This window comes from Capronia epimyces, assembly GCF_000585565.1.
Source record: "Capronia epimyces CBS 606.96 chromosome Unknown aczIQ-supercont1.6, whole genome shotgun sequence".
Classification (NCBI taxonomy): Eukaryota; Fungi; Ascomycota; class Eurotiomycetes; order Chaetothyriales; family Herpotrichiellaceae; genus Capronia; species Capronia epimyces.
The window spans coordinates 1,903,963-1,924,225 of record NW_006912909.1 but is presented as its reverse complement, the minus strand read 5'-3'; the positions used below and the strand labels follow the sequence as shown (position 1 = coordinate 1,924,225).

Genomic DNA, 20,263 nt, shown 5'->3' with positions numbered 1-20,263 from the left:
TGTTCGGACTGGCACAATGGCTTAGCTGTGAGTCCTTTTTGAGATCTGCTAGATGCCGAAACGAGGACCTAAGTAGAAGCAGAAGCGGAAGAAAATGGCTTGCGTCCCTCCAATGCCCGCTCACGCTGCTGCAATATCGCCTGTTTTGATTGGAAGTGGCTTGAGAACCAGTTGTTTGGCACCAGTCATCTCACTCAGCATCCCAAGTCATGAGGCCCGGTGAAGCTCGGCACAGTCTGTCTGTCCTCAGCGCCAACAAGAGCACAGCAACATGCAACAACATGGCCACGCCGGCCTTCCACAGTCGCACATCTGCCATGGAGAACTCCAGGAGCGCAGTACAGATGAGGGGATAGACAACAACGGCGTTCATACCAACGGCCAAACAAGGCTGCAAGGTGCTCAGCAGTTTGAGGCCGAGGATGACAAGTTTCAAAGTCGGCGAGGTCATGGGTTGATACAAGAAAGCGAGGAGAATATTAATTGATCGGACCGAGGTAGCTGCATTGTCCTGCTGTGCGGCCTCGAGAAGTAGCTGCTGTCGTACCGGCGAGCCCTCACGAGGAGACTGCTTAGATATCGGGGAGGCTGCAGATGCCGAAACAGGTATGGAGCGGAGGACGATGGTGTTGTTGGCCCTCAGAGAGGAGCGTCTCTGGTTGCCGGACCGAGAATCGATCAGTGGGGAAAGCGCACGATCCGCCTCACTGTCACTCGAGTAGCCGGTTTCCGTGTGAACATCTTCGGCCTTAGCATCCCCTCGAGATTCAGACCTGGTTTGTCGTAGGCGTCTGGACCTAGTACTAATGCCAAAGTCCCGTCCCAGGCCGCTGTGAGGAGACGTGGCCTTTTCGGGACTGTCCAGCTTTTGCACTCGTCGACCGGGAGTGAGTTCTTCGGGCTCCATCGAGTTCCGTCTTCTCGCCGATGGGATGTCGTCAAGCCTACCAGAAGAGACGACCTGGAGAACGTCATCTGCGCTTGGCCGCTCCTCAGGGTTGAGGGAAAGGAGTCGTTTGAGGAAGGCGTATAAAGCAGCCGGGAGTTCGGGGCGAATCTTGCGCTGGTCGTCAAACCCTTCCCACCCCATAATCTCGGCTCTTAACTCATCGATATCTTCACGCTCCTCGTGTAAGACGTTGGCCTGGCGGTAAGGAAGAGTGGCAAAGCACAAGAAATGGAGGATCATTCCTAGCGAAAAGATGTCCGATTTCGATGTGAAGTTCTGAAATGGGCCACCAGGAGAGATGCGTCTGAGAACTTCTGGGGCACAGTATGAGATTGTACCAGTTGCACCAGTGGATTTGCGCGTTGTATATTCGTACTGGACTTCACCAAAGTCGCTAACTAGAACTCTTGTCTCGCCGCCACTGGTATGTAGGAGACAATTGCTCGGTTTCAAATCCCGGTGAATGAAATTGTTGTGGTGCAGGAATCTCAGCCCGGAAGTGATATCTCGAAAGAAGCTGTAGATTTCGTCGAAGTGCAATCTCTTCGGCTCGTTTGGGCGTCGAGGAAGCTCTGTTTCTCCTTTGGATCGCCGACGAATGCGTTCCTTGAGTTCCTGAGTGGTGGTTGTCGTCTGTGCTGACCCAAGGACATAATTATGCATGTCACCTCCGTTGCAGTACTGTTGCAGGATGAAAGCACATGGGACGCTGGGTCCAAATGTGCTGATTTGGTAGTCCTCGAGCCACACGTGCCGGTAGGAGACCAGGTTCTGATGTGACAGGCCTTGTAACAGTTGCACTTCAATGAGCACCTTTTCCAACCATGCGTGATCATCTCCGATAGGTACACGCTTGCATGCGAAATGCCCGAGCGTGACACCATCCAGGACATGCTTAACCAGGAGGACGACGCCCCTTCCACCTCTGCCGAGTTCTCTCTCTTCGACAAAGAATTTCTCAAAGTAATTGGGAGAAAATGCGGTTTCTGAGATGCCATGGGCCCGGTTTGGCGGTGCCGGTATACTCGCCACAAACTCGGCATCCGGTGGCGGGCTTGGGGTAGCGGAGGTTGGACGAGGGCGTAGACGTGAGCGCACTGGCTGTGCGATACGACGCCTTGGGGACGGCGGCGCCGAGGTCTCACTTGAGCCGGGAAGGCTCCGGGCTAGCATCTCAAAGTAGTCATGGGTGATGAAACTGGGCTGTTCTTCAATAGGACTGGACCCAGAGTCCTGGGTTGCAGAGCCATGAGAATGCCAGGGTCGACCACATGTGGGACAGTCGGTCGACCGTCTTTCCACCGCCTGGTTGCGGTGGAAAGGCACCAGCTGGTTTGTTCGTGGGTCTCTGTAGACAATGGTATCTGCATGGCGACTGGCCTCGCACGTTCAGTAGTGATCCTATGGTGAGAGAACTCCTGCCATGTTTGACTTACAGCACGACGTCCCGATTCGTGTCGTAGGGTATGATGGAGAGATTCGGGCTGTCGCCTGCACCCTCGTCTTCCATCGTTGGAAAGGATCGCTCCGGTTAGAAGGATGACAAGCAGCAGAACTGAGACCCGAGACTGAGCCTGTCTATCCGACCTCAGGAGGTCTTTCACGAAGAACGGGGAGAATCACAGCAGCTTCTGCCGGTCGAGGTTCAGGTTGTCGGTTAGCAAATAACCGGCGAGGCAAATTGCGGCAAAGTGAATGGAATTGAATAGGTCCGGCAACAACCATCACCCCTGCGGGGCATTCCCATCAATCCAACGGATACTCAGCACGCGCATGTTGTGTCCAGGAAGCCGTTCTCTATGATTGGCAGCATAGTATGGAAGAAACAAACGCTGGATGCGGAACTGGCTGTTTCCTACTATTTCATGCAAGTGCCACAATCGAGTTCCTCGCCAAGCGGTGGCGGTGGCGGTGGTGGCACTTTCACGTTCGCTGTGGTGTACTACCAACTGCTACCAACTGCTAACATTACTGTCTGGCGCTATATCATGCTCGTCTTTCGCAAGACATCAGACCTCAACGCACACGGCTGGAAGAACATTACACATAGAGTTGCGAGGGGCAATTACGTTTACTTAGGCTTGTCTCACCCGCACCGAATCCGAATCCGCAACAAACATTATACTATCATGCTGTAGTCTCAGCTGTGTCCCGGCCTAGGGAAGACCGGCACCGTGTCCACATGATTCACATCAAATCCAGCAAGCGTACCCTGGGTACTATGCTGCCAACCTTGTCCTGTTTGTTGGTTCACAAAAGCACTTTGCCGGAATGGATTCGTGCTGCCTGTGACATTGGTTGTCACAGCACCTGCAGCAGTGGTGGGCCGCTGTTTTGCGAAGGGGTTGGTTCCAGTGCGTTGCGGCTGGAGAGCTGGAGGTGAGTTGAGAAACGAAGGGTCAGAGGGAAAGGTCGGCTGCGGTGAGATCTGAGTATGGGGGAACGTCTGATCAAGCCCCGTTGGCCCATTGTTTGGCATAGCTCCAGTAATGTGTTTTGCAAACGGGTTGGTAGATTGCCGTTGAGCCTCAGGACTCACTGGAGAGAGTTGTGATGTTCCTGTCGATATCATTGATTGTCGGAACGGATTGGTGGAGGTCGGCTGTGGCTGTATTGCCATTTGCTGAGCCGGCGCAAGAGCCTGTGATTGGAAGTTGGCCACACCATTCTGCGGGATTGGAGACAGAGTGGAATGGAACTGAAAGCCCTGCGAAAGTGGCTGTTGCTGAGGTTGCGGACCATACCCTCCAAAACCTGCACCTGTAAAGTCGGTCTGCAGGGTCGGGTGCTGCGGCGGGTTCTGACTCGGAAAAGCCATTTGCTGCTGGAAGAAGGGATTGTATCCAGTCTGCTGAGGCATTTGCACCTGTTGGTACGGCTGGGCCTGTGGCATTCCCGGCTGATATGGCGCTTGTGCATTATTATTGGGTTGGGCCATGGACTGCTGGTTTTGTTCAATGGATCCGAAGAAGTCGATGAGGTCGGGAGCTGGTCCCTTGGGTGGAGATTGCGCAACTTGTGGTCTAGATTGTGTCGCTGTTGTTTTGGCCGGCGATTTGGATAATGGAGCTGAGGAAGAGCCTGAACGTACTCGCTTCCCGTTCCTCTTTGCCTCCTGTTGCGCAAGGTACTGCCTTCGGTTGATGTCGAAGTCCGGGTCGTTTAGATACTCCTCTAACGAGGCAGTCAAAGTGGTCGGCGCATGCTTCAGCTTTGGAACTTCCAGCCGCGTAGACATCTCGTATTGTCTGGCGAGACTCAAGTACTGGACCACCTGCTCGGTCTGTCTCCCAAACGTCTTGTAAATCTGCAATGCCCGTTCCGCATCGGGCCGAGACATCTCGAAATAATGTTCTGTCACTTCGTCAGCCCAGTATCTAAGCATCAACATTTCACCTACCTAGAACATTGATAGTGCCCTCATTCATCGCCTTGTATAGTTCCAGTAGATCCAAAATCAGAAGGCGAAAAGCAGTTAGTGTGATCTCGTTGTCGGGATCTTGGTTCCCAAGAAGCTGCAAAGGTCAGCGGGACATAGGAGCCAGTGGTGGTTCTTGAAGCTCACATCACACCGCACCAATGCTTGGATTTGATCCTGCACTATCTCGGTCTGTCTCAACAACCCTTTATCGACAGTCAACTGTCGCATGTTGCCCGCTCCCGATCTGACATAGTCTGTCTTGGTGTCGCGAAAGGCCCGCACTCTTTCCAGCAAATACTCGTAATACCGTCGTATGTTAACACCCTGAGTTTGAACTATACGCCGTTAGAAGCCAACTCCGATTTCCGGTTTCCTCTAACCCTGATCATTGTACATGCCTTCGGTGAAGCTACTGATCGCTAGTCTTTTGGGCGATTCTGCAATGTACCTGAGCGTCACTTCAGGTCGTCCTTCTCTGATCATTAAATGAACAACGATCAGAGACTTGAAAACGATTGTCCATGTCGAATCTCTCAAACGAAGCTGTAGAGTGCGGAACACTTCGGCAACGCCGGACTCGCCGCCATTTGTTGCCGATAAAATAGGCTCGATGTATTTGGACTTGGGCGCAGCCAACTGTCAACCACGGTCAGCCTCGATGAGGAACCTGTTTGCTCCGAATCTCACTTTTATTTTTGTAGCACCTTTCACAAGCTTTTCCATGACGGGCTGGCTTTCGCGAGACCGCGAGGCGAGGCCTCAACAAGAGCAAAGCAGGCAGACAGACGACCGGCGGCGGTCGGGTTTGGAATGTTGGCACCGTTCGACGAGAGGAGTGTCGGCCGTGGGGTCGAGGATCAAAGCAAGGCAGGAAGTCGCAGTCGCTAGGTGACCATGTTTTCACGACCCCATGTTGGACGATATCGCAGCGGTAATCACAGCCAGGACTATGCTGGCGACGCAGCTTATTTATTAAGGCAGATGTGGTGGTCGGTCGGCCGGGGAGGGTATGGTTGCACAGACGTGGGAGACTTAACGGACGGTCGACTGCTGATTCTCTAGCAAGGCGACGGACGAATCGAGGCGAGGAGCATATACAGACAAGGAGCTGCTGGATGGGTCGGGCATGCGCGCTGCGGCTACACCTTTGATAACAGTGCTATAGGAGGGAAACTGTGGTTGGAATAGCTGTATAGAATGCTCTCGGACTCGATGTACGGAGTATAAGCCTCTCAACTTGTTGGTTCATCTGGTTGCCCCGGCTAAGGGACCACTCAACTAGTACTACGGAGTACGGATACTCGTATGAGAAGTAGCGGAGTGGCGCAGGCTGTGCGGCGTGCGGCCGATCGATGCCTGAGGCCAAGCTCACCCGATCGGGACGAGGGTGCGGCCGCCCTGTGTTCTGTCAAACTTAGGCGGCATTCCCAGCCTTGTCCTTTAACCAGAAGGCTGGTTTAGGCTATACTCTACACTATATAGCCTGCGCTCTCCCTGCGACCCGTTGATAGAGAACATGGAACATTTCAGCCTTCATTTGACATGCTCACCCCCGGCTCACCCGTCGTGGGGGCCAAATGGCCTCCTTGGCCGGGCACCTTGGCGCCGAGGGTGCGACGCCGGCCTTGCGCGCTCCCTGTCCGATGGCCGCGGGCCCTGTTGGCAACTTCACACGATGAGTCCAGTCATTCTACGAAGTACTCCGTAAAGTGTGCCGCGCACCTTAAAAAGCGGCGTCACTGGACTCATCAATTCTCCGGGCGTGATCGCGACGTACGGAGTACTTAACCGCCTTCCACTTTACGACGATTCTGCCGTGCTTTCTCAAGGCTGAGCGTGTCACCTGACCGCGCCACCGATATGAACCCCGACACTGCCAACGAAGAGTGTGAAGTATTCCAACTCTAGCACACTACCTATATTCATTTCGCCTTCCGGGATACGTGCCAAGGGTTGCGAGTCTGTTTCCAGGGTGGGCTGAAGTTCTCGATTGACCCTCCGCCTCCAGGCCATCTGAATGCGGGAAGCAAGTACCCCGTATTCCTGCCCACTCTGCTAATGACCGGGTCCCAGCACGTGGTGGTCCAAAGAATGCGATCGCCTTAGTACCGGACAGGGCGGATTTCAGATGAGCCTTTGGGACTGTCCTTGGTCCTTGGACAGTAGGAGAGCCAAGATGATAGATGATGATGATGATGATGATGATGGGCGCAGTCAGGGACGATCCTCAAATGAAGCATTTGCGTCTTCGCAGACAAGGCCACCCATACTGTGAACATCCAACATGAGTGTGCCTTGTTGACGACTCGGCTGGACTTGGAAGAGGCGGACCCCCGCATAATACTCGTACTCGACATGTTCTTCAAGTCGTCGAGTCGCTGTACAACCTATACCTATAGTGAACAAGACATAGCAACCATTGAAGCTTAGAGACGGTTTCCCATTGACCCCATCTACCTATCCCACGAGGGCCCCTAGGCCTCTCACCGGTTCCGCTCAATAAAGAGAATCGATATGTACGGCTTTGTCACCAAGCAGGACCCTCAAAGGCGTGTCGAAGTTGACCCAGCCGAGCCCCGGCTTGACCATATCGTATCCCAGAATCTTGAGCGTGTCGATATCGTACATGTCGACTATTTTCTGCGTATCATTGGCCAGGTATTGGTTCTCTTCCTATTTTGGGGGCGTTAGAATGGCACGATGTGCGAGCGGCGATGGGTGGAACGGGAATTTTACCTGTTTCAGAAGACCTTTGGCCATAAAACAACTATACACCAGTCGTTCCTCATCCACCGTGGTGTTGGCCGAGCCGCCGTGATAGGCCGACGACAACATGATGAAGGCGTCACCGGGCTCCAGCTCGGCATAAACACATAGACTCTCGTCGGGTTGCGGTTCCAGCGGACCCCAAAGATGCGAGCCGGGAATGAATCTCGTGGCCCCGTTGGCTTTGGTCGTTTGCTTGCCGGCGATAAAATATCCAATGCCGACGTCCCGGCCGATCTTGTACTCGCTAGCCGTGATGGGGGGGAGGTGATTGTGATGAATGATGTCGTCGCGATGAAGACCCTGGTCGCCCGCTCCCGGCCCGATGGAAAAGACCACGGTGTTGTTCAACTGCGGTCTCGCGACTGACGTGACCTTTTTGTCTCCGTTCCACATGGTAAAGGTACTGCTCAGGAGGACGGCGGAGACGTCCTGCAGCAGCCGGTTGCAGATGACCGTCTCGGTGAACGCCTTGGATTTGCCGGCCAGGCCACAGACACGGCGCGTCTGCTCGGGAAAGCCTTCTCCTTTCCACGGGAGATCCTCCTCGATCCACGGACGAGTGTCGGCCTCGATCGCGGCCAACTGGTCCGGCGTGGCCGCATGTCGCAGTATGCAACCGCCCGCAACGATCAAGGCTTGTACAACCTCGTCGGTCGTGACTGTGCGGCTGTCCAAGTCTGGGACTTTCGGAAGACCTTTGGCTTTTCTGGGAATGGGAACCGGGTCCAGCGCCGAGGGAGCCATGACTGATTTGACCACGAGGCTGCTGAATCGACTGGTCAGATCGGTGGAGGATGAGCCTTGGACGATTCCTTCGCACGCCTGGCAATGTAGACTGACGGACACTTTATACGACCCGTCACCCCCGGCGGCGTAGTCAACTTGGACATGCGGGCGTCGAGGGCGCTTTGCGGGACAAGAACCATGGTCCCGCGCTTATCAGCCTCACGATCCAATGTTTGGTATTGAGTGGGCTGTTCACCATGGCCGAATTGCGATGGCCGCGGGCGTTCCGCACGTCCGCCGTCCGGTGTTCCTCTGCCAGAAAGACCGCCCGAGACGATGACTCCCTTTCCCTTTCGATGAGCAGGATGCGACCCGAGAGTGAATGTTTATCCCCCACTGCAGAGGAGTTGTCCCCTGGCGCCGGCACCTTTTCGCTGTTGCGGACGACAGGCATGATTCATATGAATTCCGCGCTTATCGCAAGGTCCGGACGGGGGGCTCTTCAAGCTGATTGGAAGCAGGTACGGAGTAGAGATAAGTAACATGTCAGCCGGCCTCATCGAGCGTAGGTCAACCCTAGAACGGATCTAGCGCTCGGTGACATACTTGTCCCTGCAAACACTGATAAGGGGTCGGCGCGAGGCTGGCAAAGCCTTAGGAGCCCCTGATAAGCCTTAAGCCCTGATAAGCGCGGGCGAGGCTTGCCATTTATCATCAGTCCCGGATATTGAACGCTTTCTGGTGACTTTGAAGTTTGCACATCATCGTCTCTTCCCATCAGCTGCGGGCCTGCTCAGAGCTCGGCGGTCTGCGGGTATTTGTCGTCCATGGCATCATCAGGCAACCGCGGTACGCGACCCAACGGAGGAACCGCACCCTCAACACACTCCGCGTCCAATGAAATCCCTCGCAGACCGACGGCGTCTGTGATGATCGCTCGTGGACGAAGACGCGCGAAGTATTCTCGCGCCGGGTGTATTTCCTGCAAATTTCGAAAGAAGAGGTGCGATGAGCGGAAGCCCGTCTGTGAGGCCTGCGAGCGCAACATCCTCATCTGCAAATGGCCCGACCTGGCAGACAACTCACCGACCCCGGGCCCGGGCCCGGTGACTGAGCGGGCAGAGCAAGCCAGGCAAAGGCAGAAGGGGACGCCGTTGGACTTGAGCCACGTCGGCGGCGGTGGTGGTGATGGTGATGTCGCAGGCCCGGCGACATCACCATCTCGATCCTCGTGGCACGGTTCCGTGTCAGGTAAGTCAACTGTTCAGTAACCAGCCGACCAAAGGCCCATTTCATTAAGTGAGACTGTGCCGACGATAGATCTTCCAGGGCACACAGCCACGCCCATGCTCACAATTGACCACATCTATCATCCAAACCGCTCGACGGGCGTCTTGCGAGATCCAATTTCCCACATGTTGTTTGACCATTACGTCCATGAACTTGCCAGGAACTGCGCTGCGATTCCCGACGAAGACAATCCATTCTTGACCAAAGTATTGCTCATGGCCATGTCCAACGACCTGGTGATGCAAGGCGTCCTCTATTTCAGCGGGACACACCATCCCAACCAGTCCCCGTCGACTCGCGAGACGACGTTGACGCACTACGCTCAGGCCGTCCGCGGGCTGAAATACGGGCTCACGGCCATGGACTCGGGCGGCGGAGGCGGCGGCAACGACACGGACGACGTGGTGGCTTTGCTGTTGACGGCATATTTCTTACTCAGCACCGAGGTTCGTGCCCCCTATACCCTCAACAAAGGACTCGGGGGTTGGAGGCTCAATTTAGTGTGGTGCCCCCTTTAGATCACGAATGGAAACGCCGCGGTTGAGTCTTTTCATCATCTGAAAGCCATCCAAACGTTCCTCACCCGCGTCCAGAAGACGAAGCAGCCGCTGGATGACTCGGTCTACGGCTTCCTGGTGGAAGCGTACGCCTACATTGCCGTCATCGCCGACTTTTCCATGACCATCTACGCGGAAGAGTGGCGGTGTGAAGATTCCACCATCCTGTATTCGACTCGGCTGCCCGGGATGCATTGCGGATGTGCCGCCTCCCTCTTCGCCTTGATCCCGTCCATCACCACCCTGGCCAGCAATTTGGCGTGGGAGCGAAAGAATCGGTCTTTTCTCGACGTCTTGCACACAGAAGGAGGAGGAGGAGGAGGAGGAGGAGATGAAGAAGAAGAAGAAGAAGAAGAAGAAGAAGAAGAAGAAGAAGAAGAAGAAGAAGAAGAAGAAGAGGCGTACACGCCGCTCACCACCCGTTTCTACCATTCGCTCCACCGACAAATCTCGAACTGGACGGTACCTCGACACATCACCGACCCGGCATCGATAGCCTTCGGCCGGATCTACCAGGAAGCCATGCTGCTCTGTCTCCAGATCACGTTTTACCAATACCGCCGCGGTCGACGACGGGCCGAATTGTCGACGATGGTCCAGGCCCACGTCGACCACATCATCGCCCTGTTCGAGCACTACATCCCCGCGCACTCGACCGTCAACACCACCATCTGCTGGCCGCTCGCCATTCTCGGATCCTGCGTGACCACGGCGCCGGATCGAGCTTTCGTCACCCGCCGCCTGGACGACATGTACGCCCGCTTCCACTTCGGCAACCTGCTCGAGACGAGGAACTTTCTCCACACCCTGTGGGACCAGAGGGACCAGAGCGATCGAGAAGCCTCCTCCTCCTCCTCAGGCTCCTCAGGCTCCAACATGTTCATGAGCCCGATCGATATCCAACACGCCATTTGGACCCAGAACAGGACCATAGTTTTTGTATGAAAAAACCACCCTGAACATTTGCAGCGACTTTTTCCCCTCGCCTCGCAGCGACGCGGTCTCTTTTTACATATTTATATATTGTTCACGGTCTCTCCCTACATATTTCTATGTTGTTCACGGGTATGGGGGCGTCGTGTAATGTATCTTGGAACAGAACTGATATACCAATACACACAGCCCCAAATAAATCCTGGCCACGTGGCCATTCCAAGCATAAGTTGGAGGGCACCAAAACACAGAATCTCTGTGTGAGCCCTCCTCTTCGCACGCGACATGGTAGTCAAATCTGGACCGTGGTTGTAGCCAGCACAATGCCAGACGTAGGGGGGAGGGAGGCAATTGCGGGAAGAGAATGAACAAAGTTGAATCTGTTTCTCTATCTTGTGCAATCCGCATTTCGCATTTTCTCTCTCATGGCCGTATGATAATCATAACTGGCAGTGCAACAAGCGTACTGCATCAATCCCCCTACGCGGCAATGCAATCCTCTTTCGGGACGACGGCGGTCTTCTCGTCCCGGTCGGCCGCCAGATCGTCGCCGATGACGGCCACACTTTCAATCACCTCCAGATGCCCGTTGTGAATCAACGTTGCTTGCCCATGATGGTGGAGCGTCTCGTTGCGCGCTTCCTTGAACAAGCTGACGTTGACCTGGGGTCCTTTGAAGACGTGCCTCTGCGAGAGATACCACGCGGACAGAGCATAGATGGACAAGCCCACCACCATTACACTATGCCAGCCGCGGTGAGTAGTCAGCAGCCGTTGTTGACAGACTAACAAAAAAGAAAAGGAGGCTCTCAAAAAGAAAATGGGATGGGTTAGGACAGGACGAGGACGACACGACGTACCTGATCCAGTTCATATTGGTCTTCGTGACCGGCATCATGGTCGGGAAGCAGTAGATGATATCGATGAACAAAACCCAGACACAGGACAGCACGTTGAGCGGATATCCGAACCGACCCAGGTCAAAGGTCCGTTCGGGTAGGACCTTCTGGCGGCCTCGCCATGCGGCGATCCCTTGGGGAATGACATACGATGTGGTCATAAAGACGATACAGGCCCCGGCCATGGACGAAAAGGCCGATGACGAGCCCAAGAAGATCAGGCCGTATAGCTTGATGGAACCCTCGATTAGCAAAAGACGGCGGCGGCCCATGGAGAGAGATGGGTGAGTGTGTACGCACCGAAACAACGACCCCTTCCAGCAGTGCGGCGTTGAGGGGCATGTTAAACCGTGGCGAGACCTGTTTCCAATACCTCGAGAATGGAAAGCAGTCGTCGCGTGAGGCCGACCACAGTTGACGACTCGTACTGGTGACGTTGCCCGAGCAACTCGCAAAGAAACACAAAGCAAAGGCCACCATCAACACCGTGCTGCCGGCCTTGCTCCCCGTCGCTTGGTAGTAGACTTCAATCAAAGGAAGCCCGGTTGGGGTATTCAACACGGCGTCCAGGTCGGTGATCACATACATACAAGCGATGGCGTAGGTAAAGGCTGAGTGATCACGTTAGATGATTGCTGTTGGAAAGATGGGAGAGGTCGACTCACTCGTCACAAAACCTAGCAAGACCGGGTAGATCTTCAGGTGTGTCAGGATGACCCGGTGTACATGACCTTGGGGTAAAACTTACGATCACTTTGGGAACATTGACGGTTGGGTTGGGGATCTCTTCGCAGAGATGGGCACCGGCATCTAGGCCCAGGTAGCCATATAGCGCATTCATGGTGCAGAAGATGAATGCCAATCCGTTGTTATCCCAACCCGTCGAATTCGTCGTGTCCGAGAAAACCCAGGTCCCCGATCGAAAGTTCGGCGCGGCGCAGGCCAGGATCGTGACGATGGTGACAACATAGGTGGTCAGAGAAAAGTACACTTTCGGCATTGGATCAGCACTGCGATGCAGATTTGGATGTGGTGCAGAGCCCCGACTTACTGACGAAGGCATTGAATTTGGGTATCCAGCGCGCGAAAAACACATTGATCCCAATCACACTCCAGATGATGGCCACGTACACCAGCCATGTGTGCCAATGCTGAGGTGTATAACCCTCCTGGCACAAGGACACGATGGCCAGAATCATGGCCGCGACGAAATTGGCCGCACTTCCCAACCCGAGCCACCAACCGAGCGTGCTGATGGTCGCCGAACTGTGAGGGGTGGAAACGTGAGCGAGCTGGACGAGCGGACCGCGGAGGGATATGGCCCTACTAATAGGAGGCAAACGGTGCCCATTCCGGAGAAGAAACGACAAAGGACCAGTAGTACTGCGCTCCCGCCACCGGATATGCCGACGACAGCTCAGCCATGCCCAGGGACACGACGGCCGTCATGACGCCCGCAATCGTCAGTGTCCAGATGGCGCCGCCCGAAGAAGCCTGGGTCAGACTGGTCCCCAGTGCGCTGCCGAAACTGTTCCACGTCGCGGTGAGCGAGTATGCAAAGGCCAACAACGTCCAGGTGGAGAAGCGCCGTGGCATGGCTCGTTTGTAGCCTGAAGCCTCCAGTTCGATATCGTCCACATTCATCGGCATCAGCTTTTCGTCGGCCGTGCCAGCCATGGTTGTTTGATAGAGGGCAGAGCTCGGTCGCGAGGAAAGAGTTGCTGCGAGGAGATTCCAGCTCGTGTAGAATGCTGGCGGAAACCCACCGCCATGATCGGTCTTCATCAGCCATTGTTATATACATTGTCGGTGGACTCTTTGCCGGCTGGAGGTTCGTTCCAGGCTCCTTCGCCAGCTCAAACTTAGACCCGCCCTGAGATGACAATCCCGCGCTTATCTTGCCCAACTTGCTGGTCGTCACAGATAAGCGCGGGGCAAGATCTCTGAAGGCTATGCTAGCAAGCCGGATCAGTCGGCCCTAACTAATGGTATTGTCGTAGGCCATACTGACCGATCAGGTGGCCCGAGAGGGAGGTAAGACGCTGGCTGAGGACGCCACAACAGGGAAACAGGTCGACTCGACCGTGCTCTTGAGCGTTCCTCCGGCGGACAAGGCCGTCCATGGTGGTGAGGCGGCCCAGGCGGTCAGCTCAAGTCTCGGGCATGCAGCGAAGAACTGGAAAGGACGCAGCGAATCCCATTGCACCGAGGAGATATGATTACCAGAGGCTCTGTTCGAGAGCGACACTAGTAGTGGCGATTCTGGGACGGACTGCTCCTACACATAACATGGTGTAGTATCTTGTCTTGGCATACCACTTCACCATACCGAGTACACAGAATTGGGCATTACTATAATCGCCAAATCTGAATGAAGAGGTCCTTGCAGCAGTCAAAGCGTGCCAGGACAGTAGGTGGCTCTTTGAATTCCTGCAAGTCTTGGTTGATGACCAGGGATGGCATCGACCCGAACGAGGCCGCATGGTCGATGTGTCCAATCTAGTCCTGAATCAGCCCCTTTCAACTTCACCTAATTATACCATTTCGATGACAAAATCTCTAGCCCGGCTAACGTCTACAAATACAACAATCTCAGCGACTTGAGCTTAGATCTCAACCCAGTCAGCCAACACACGTAGTAGCTGAACAGCTCTGCAACCCATAACCAGACCGAATCCTGTCACCCTTGTTGATTCATATGACTCGGCAGATTCCAATCAGCGTAATCCGCATGCACAAACGCCCTGTCCACAAACGGCACACTTTCCAGCACGTACTGCAAGCTCTCCCCAAGGTCGTGGCTGTCCCGTAGACTCATGTTCTCGTCGAGGACGATGTCGACTTCGACATTCAACTTGTCGCCGGCGTGGTAGGCCTGGAGCCCCTGGATATACCGAATTGTCTTTGCAAAGCGCATAGTGAGGTAGAGAAGTACATTGCGCTGATCAGCGGTGGCCGCAGCTCCGCATAAGTTTCGAACATGCTCACTGCTAGTCTTGGACCAATTGAAAATGACGTACAGTGACAATAGCAGACCGCCCAGAGCGTCCAGCCACCAGATTTGGGCATAGTAGCCAACCAAGGGGAACACAATCGAGAACAGGTTGAAAACGACGTCGGTTGCGGCATCCTGAGCCAGCGCTTGCACGGAGCTATTCTTCACCAGCCGACACCAAAACCAACAAAAGCCTTTGATGCCTATGGTGCTCAGCATGATGACAATCGCAGGAATTCCCAGCTGCACAACAGTGTGGTCCGGTGAAAGCAGGCGGTTCAGGCACTGCAGACTGACTTGGAAGAACGAGGTGATCATGACAATGCTGAAGGCCAGAACTCCGACAGGCTCGAGACGCCGTCTCCCGATAGGGTACGCGTACTGGTCTTGCTGGGAAATGAGCTTCGTGGTAGTCCAGACTATGGCGGTCGACAGGAAATCCAGCGCCGCATCAACGAGAGACGCGAGGACGGAAAGTGAGGACGTCAGCACTATAACGACAAGTTTTCCGGCAAGCAGAATAATGTTGGCCACAAGGTTGAGGTAGATGGCCACCGTTACGATCGGATCATCCGAGTCGACATTATCGTCCATATCCTCCAGATTGATGTCCGGATGGGACACATTGGGAGGTTCGTCGCTATCGGGCAACAGAGGCGTGGTCTCACTGGGGAGCTTGTATAGATTTTTTGGTGTGCGCTTCAACTTCAACTCTGCTGCCGTTGTAGCGTTGCTGGATTGAGTACCCGTCGGTGTAGTCGCGTTGGCGGCTGCTCCGGAAGGCTCTTCGTTGATGGTCTTCATATTGGTATTGAGGGTGGACCCATTTGAGAATTGGTTGTACTCTTGAATAAGATTGTGAGGGAGTGACGAGTCCAGAAGCCTGTCAATGTACATGTACTGGGCAATCAGGAAGTTATTACGCTCATAGTATTTTCGTATAGGCTTCTTCATCTTGTTCAGCTCTTCCTCCGTCTTGTAGTACTGGTGCCAGCGATACCGAGGGTTGCTGTTTCCGATCAGGCGCATGCTGCGCATTTGAGGGGTCATGAGAATCTCTGGACCCAGACTCATTCGTCTCGCATCGACCTCCATGGTTACGGTGCGGCGTCTGTGTAAAGGCTCCATCTCATCTCGAGGACCCTGCTCCTCGTCTTCAGCCGAATGATGGCTGTTAAAAGAGTCTCGTCGTGTCTGCGGCCGCTTCGGCAGGGTAAATAGCGACGTGCTCGATCGACTTTGGATCAGACCTGGGAGCCGTTGGCCTCTAGTCGACACGGCTGAGATCTCTTCGTTGAGCGGAATGAAGGAGGAGAGCCCGCCATGTCGATACGGCGATCGTTGGGGAGTGGTTGACAGATCCATCACGCCGGCTGTCGAACCAGCCTGTGGGATTATGGCTTGCCAGCAAGCAGTCTAGAGCATGCTGTCACCTCTCGCTGATGTCAGTCAAAGCTGTCTGGGCGGGACTTGTTGCGCGATGATTCTCCAGAGGTGAAGGGTGAGGTGTTGCAGGCTTCTGAGCTACTGCAGTCATCAGCATGAACTCGGTGGAGAATCAAGTTACAAAAATCTGGGGGGTGATCAGTTTTGGTGGTTAGAAGGAGCTACTAGTGGCTTAGTGCCACCACTATCCACTATCGGAGAATCGTACTCCGTAGTATGATCTGCTCCGCCGCCCGTCCATGAATGAATGAACAAGTCTGAGTATATATGTGTGTGTCGACCCCAAGGCATCGACGACCAGTGGAGGTATATTATTATTCATTAGGGATCTTAAGGTCTAGCCATAGCCTGGTATCCGCTTCCAAAATGTCCCAATCAAGGAATGTCCTTTGCCTTGTAGTCTCTGTATGTGCATATGCGACCAATTTGCACACCGAAAACACCCAAAGCAACCCGTCATACCCACAATCACTGACTGGGCTCCGCATAGAGGAGAACTCCCGGCGTCATTCTCCGAGTCCCATCAACGCTGTCTATCATGTATGTTCATAAAATGATGGCACCAACTTATACCCAGAGTAAATAGACCCCGGTCAGGAATGCCGACGAGAGGGTTCCCAAAAACATTGCAGAGAGAGCTGACACGCCATTCGTGCTGCTTGACCGTGCACTGCTGACAGTTCTCGAGGCAGCGTTGGTATGAGTTGACGATGCACTATTCGCAGTGCTGGTGCCGATGGGAGTCGAAACCGGTTTGGCATCGGGCGTACTCGCAGCCAGCGCCTGGCAAGCGCTGTGGTTGGGGGCTAGTTGACCTACTGGAGAACCGATGTTGGCAATAACGGCTTGACTGTCTCGCACGGTGACATTGACCAGCCCTCCATGGCCGATGGTGACCGTCTGGACGGTATCGTTCACTGCAGTAGGCGTCCCATCGCCACTCTTTTCGTAGCTGATACCGTTCCAGGTTGTCCCATGCTTCGCATCGGCACCATCATTGGTGAGATAAGCCAGGTACAGGTCCTGTCCCGCAAACTGGGTCGGCAATGTCAACTCAAAAGTCAGGCTCGGTTTGTTGGGTTCCGAAACGTTTGCCGGGTTTGAGTTGATTAGAACCACTGAGGCTAGAGTGTCATCTTGATACACAGAGTACGCAGCACACCGGCCACCATAAGGGTCGCTCATATCGCGAAGGGTATAGCCACTGACTTGAGCCTGACATGTTGGGCCTATCGTCTGGTCGAAGGCGGCGAACGCATAGTAGTTGGGTCGGACAAACGGCTGGTTGCCGTAGTGTTCAATCGGCTGCCAGGCACTTGCATTGCTGTTATCCGTCATGTGCATCTGGACCGAAGAGATGTTGAGGGATGCCGCATAAAAAAGGAAGTTGAGGGTCCATAAAGAAGCACCGAAAACGTCCGTTATATCCTCCATCCCGATAGGACCGACCACACCCATCTCACGTAGAGCATACGGATAGCCCGTATTCATAGCCTGGGTGATCTGTTCCTCCCAGGCAGCAAATTGGTCATTCGTCGTGGACAACGTCATGAACTTATACTGAGTAAGGGGGTATGTCGACACTCCAATGTAGTAGTAGTAGTCATGCTGATTCCAGCTGGCTACGTAGGGCTTGGTTGAGCCATTGGCGTGAGCCGTGATCCCGAAGCTATCCAAATCATCGATCTGGAACGTTGTGCCGATAGTGGAGGCAGTGGCGCCTGGTTCGAAGAAATTGCTTGGGAGACCTTTGGGCTTAAGCACCTGCTCCCATACAGCGCCTGCGCGATCCAACCACTGTTGAGCGTAGACCTGACCGCCCCATGAACCTGTTCGAAATCCGTTTTCCAAATACAAGTCCGGTTCATTGCCGATCTCCAAGGACACCAGGTTAACATTGGTTAATCGCTCCACGGCCTGGGTTGCCATGGCTGTGATCTGATCAATGTAATCCGTTTCATCGTAGGCCAGATTCAATCCAAAAGTGATTGGCGTATTGCCCGGAAATCGATCGATGACCTCGAAGTATCGCGGTCCGACAATCATGGAGTCCGAGGCGTAGACCCCCTGGCCAACACTGTGAGAGTTGGGCTCGCAAGCATAGTCAGTCTGAGACTCGTCCCAAACAAAGTAATCCTGAGTGTTTCCTCCGATGCGTAGATGCGGCGGAGTGCCGGTATAGTTTGCCAGATTCTCCAATAGGTTTTTGGTCAGTTGGTTCTCGCTACTGCCGCCGGTGAAGGAGAAAAGGTTCGAGGGTTCAATGCCAAAGCCGGCGAAGGAGGGACTGATGATGCCTGATGCACCTGAGCTGGGCTGAGCGGTGATAGCAAGAGGCACGGTATTCTGGGCAGCTGCGAGGACGAGAGAGGAAGCCCCAACGAGTGGCAGATAACGAAAGGACATGGCTTCTTCCGAGACGTTGAACGATAGATCTAGTAACGATATAGACAATGGCAGCAGCTCGGCCAACACACCGACAACCACACACCTCCAACAACCAAAACCAAACAGGAGCGGTGCAAAGGAGCAGAGTGAACAAACGACCAAAAACTTTGAACAACAAGCAAGAGAACAGGGGGACTTGGGCGTACGGAGTAGTAGCGCAGGCTGACCTGAAGGCTACCTCATGGCGGTCGGGGAATTGCCCAATCGCTATGAGAACGCAGATGGCATGTTGATCGAGGACGGGATATCGGGGCCGTTGTTGCCTTAGTGCGGTCATGTCGTCATGGTTGAGGAGAAACTGGGCGATAAGTGGGAATGGTGGGCATAGTGTGCCACTGTGCTCCGGTGTGGGAGGAGCCCAGACTGGTTCCTGCCAACCACGGAGAGTCCAACGCTCTTGCCCTGCTCCATCATCATGTTGTTATTATTGTACGGTTGCTCCATACCTTACTACAGTACACAGGGACGGGGCTAGATGGGTTCATGGTTCTCTCCACCGATCTTGTCCTTTATACAGAGTACGTAGTTACGCAGGTCGGGTGGCTTGGTGGTTGGTGGAGCTCTCAGGTGGTGGGATGGGGCAGTGAGGGTACGATGATGAATCCCTATCTACCTTACGGGGTCAGAGATAGCCAGATACAGTCTTCGGTGTCTTAGACACCTTTACGCATATCAGCCTACGGGAGTACAAACCATACAAATTGCCTTATTGATCTGACCAGCTGGCGGATCGATGGACTTGCCAGCCGACATGTTGTTGGACGAACACACGGCTGCCATCACCAACCTTGTTCCCAACGAGGCACTATGCCATGTCCTCCGTAATCGGTATTGGCCCTCGGAATCCCATGTCCGTGGCAGCTAGGGATTGGGTGTTCAAAATAGATGGCAGATTACAAGGCGGTTCCCCCATTCATTCAGTAAGGTAACTAAACAACCCGATCTCTAGATATAGGTAATAAGAGCAGATATCAACTCTCGGGAGAGGATATCTAATACCATAGGAGGATATTTCCCCGGTAGAGCTAGAGATTTCCTTGTCGGGTGAACCGCCATGGATTATGGCAACCACCCTAATCCCATATCCGCGGCGGGAGCCAATGGACACCTAGGGAACACTGCAGTGCCATACTAACGCTACATCCCAGGATTAGAGTGCAGAGATACTCGGGATGGTGGTCTCACGACGTGTAATACACCTCTCTGCGGGGCTAGATTAGTCCGTTCTTGCCGGTTAACGACCCTAGTAGGCAGCAACCTGACCAGTACGTATTACATTTGGGGGGAAGATCCGGCTGCCAATGCGTTTCAGACACCGGTGTTCGGGTCTCACGGAACACGAGTCGGGAATCGGGGAAGAAATATTATGCATAAGGATGCAAAGGGTCGCAGATAGGGTATTGTCCCCTGCAAGAATTGGCATCCAACCCTGGCCTTCAAGGCTCGTCGTCTAAAGAGCCTCGTTGGGTTCTCAAGTAGAAGTAGTAGTATACACGGAAGTGAAGGCCCCCGTAGGGCCACCACAAAGCAGAGGTAGAGACCGATATTCCTCCGCAAATAAATGGTGCAATCCTCTGGGCACTGACTGATGGTACAGGTGTTCAGTATTTGTAATGTTGGTACATGTGTATTCGGGGGAAACAATTCATAGGTCACTCCGTGTAGGCGTAGATGCGTACAGGGAGGGGGGATGCCCAAGCTGGTCTCGAAGATGGTCGAGCTATTTCGCTCCTAACAGCAAAGCGTGATAATTTGACGCGACCTGACGAATAAAGGGACCGGGGTGTTGATTAGGTTGCTGAATGGCGAAGGGATGATGCTGTGCCCGGG

At 54.1% G+C, this 20,263-nt stretch overlaps 7 protein-coding genes across 7 annotated transcripts; 1 reads left to right on the top strand and 6 right to left on the bottom strand.

Annotated features, from left to right (window-relative positions):
- Window positions 1-190: 190 nt before the first annotated feature.
- On the bottom strand, window positions 191-2,459 carry A1O3_07582 (IKS protein kinase; the record flags this gene model as incomplete). Its single annotated transcript, XM_007737690.1, has 2 exons — window positions 191-2,324; window positions 2,386-2,459. 2 exons carry the CDS (start codon window positions 2,457-2,459, stop codon window positions 191-193), a joined length of 2,208 nt encoding a protein of 735 aa, XP_007735880.1.
- Window positions 2,460-3,089: 630 nt separating this feature from the next.
- Window positions 3,090-5,093, bottom strand: A1O3_07581 (uncharacterized protein; the record flags this gene model as incomplete). The annotated part of the gene is made up of 5 exons (XM_007737689.1): window positions 3,090-4,303; window positions 4,350-4,464; window positions 4,515-4,705; window positions 4,751-5,006; window positions 5,058-5,093. 5 exons carry the CDS (start codon window positions 5,091-5,093, stop codon window positions 3,090-3,092), a joined length of 1,812 nt encoding a protein of 603 aa, XP_007735879.1.
- Window positions 5,094-6,866: 1,773 nt separating this feature from the next.
- A1O3_07580 (uncharacterized protein) lies at window positions 6,867-7,883 on the bottom strand (the record flags this gene model as incomplete). The annotated part of the gene is made up of 2 exons (XM_007737688.1): window positions 6,867-7,043; window positions 7,107-7,883. The coding sequence occupies 2 exons, from the start codon at window positions 7,881-7,883 to the stop codon at window positions 6,867-6,869; spliced, it is 954 nt and encodes a 317-aa protein (XP_007735878.1).
- Window positions 7,884-8,692: 809 nt separating this feature from the next.
- On the top strand, window positions 8,693-10,657 carry A1O3_07579 (uncharacterized protein; the record flags this gene model as incomplete). The annotated part of the gene is made up of 3 exons (XM_007737687.1): window positions 8,693-9,116; window positions 9,141-9,601; window positions 9,674-10,657. 3 exons carry the CDS (start codon window positions 8,693-8,695, stop codon window positions 10,655-10,657), a joined length of 1,869 nt encoding a protein of 622 aa, XP_007735877.1.
- A 468-nt stretch (window positions 10,658-11,125) lies between these two features.
- A1O3_07578 (uncharacterized protein) lies at window positions 11,126-13,221 on the bottom strand (the record flags this gene model as incomplete). The annotated part of the gene is made up of 6 exons (XM_007737686.1): window positions 11,126-11,387; window positions 11,506-11,774; window positions 11,845-12,155; window positions 12,262-12,534; window positions 12,596-12,810; window positions 12,872-13,221. The coding sequence occupies 6 exons, from the start codon at window positions 13,219-13,221 to the stop codon at window positions 11,126-11,128; spliced, it is 1,680 nt and encodes a 559-aa protein (XP_007735876.1).
- Window positions 13,222-14,224: 1,003 nt separating this feature from the next.
- Window positions 14,225-15,904, bottom strand: A1O3_07577 (uncharacterized protein; the record flags this gene model as incomplete). The annotated part of the gene is made up of 1 exon (XM_007737685.1): window positions 14,225-15,904. The coding sequence occupies one exon, from the start codon at window positions 15,902-15,904 to the stop codon at window positions 14,225-14,227; it is 1,680 nt and encodes a 559-aa protein (XP_007735875.1).
- Window positions 15,905-16,552: 648 nt separating this feature from the next.
- On the bottom strand, window positions 16,553-18,391 carry A1O3_07576 (uncharacterized protein; the record flags this gene model as incomplete). The annotated part of the gene is made up of 1 exon (XM_007737684.1): window positions 16,553-18,391. One exon carries the CDS (start codon window positions 18,389-18,391, stop codon window positions 16,553-16,555), a length of 1,839 nt encoding a protein of 612 aa, XP_007735874.1.
- Between the last annotated feature and the right edge of the window lie 1,872 nt (window positions 18,392-20,263).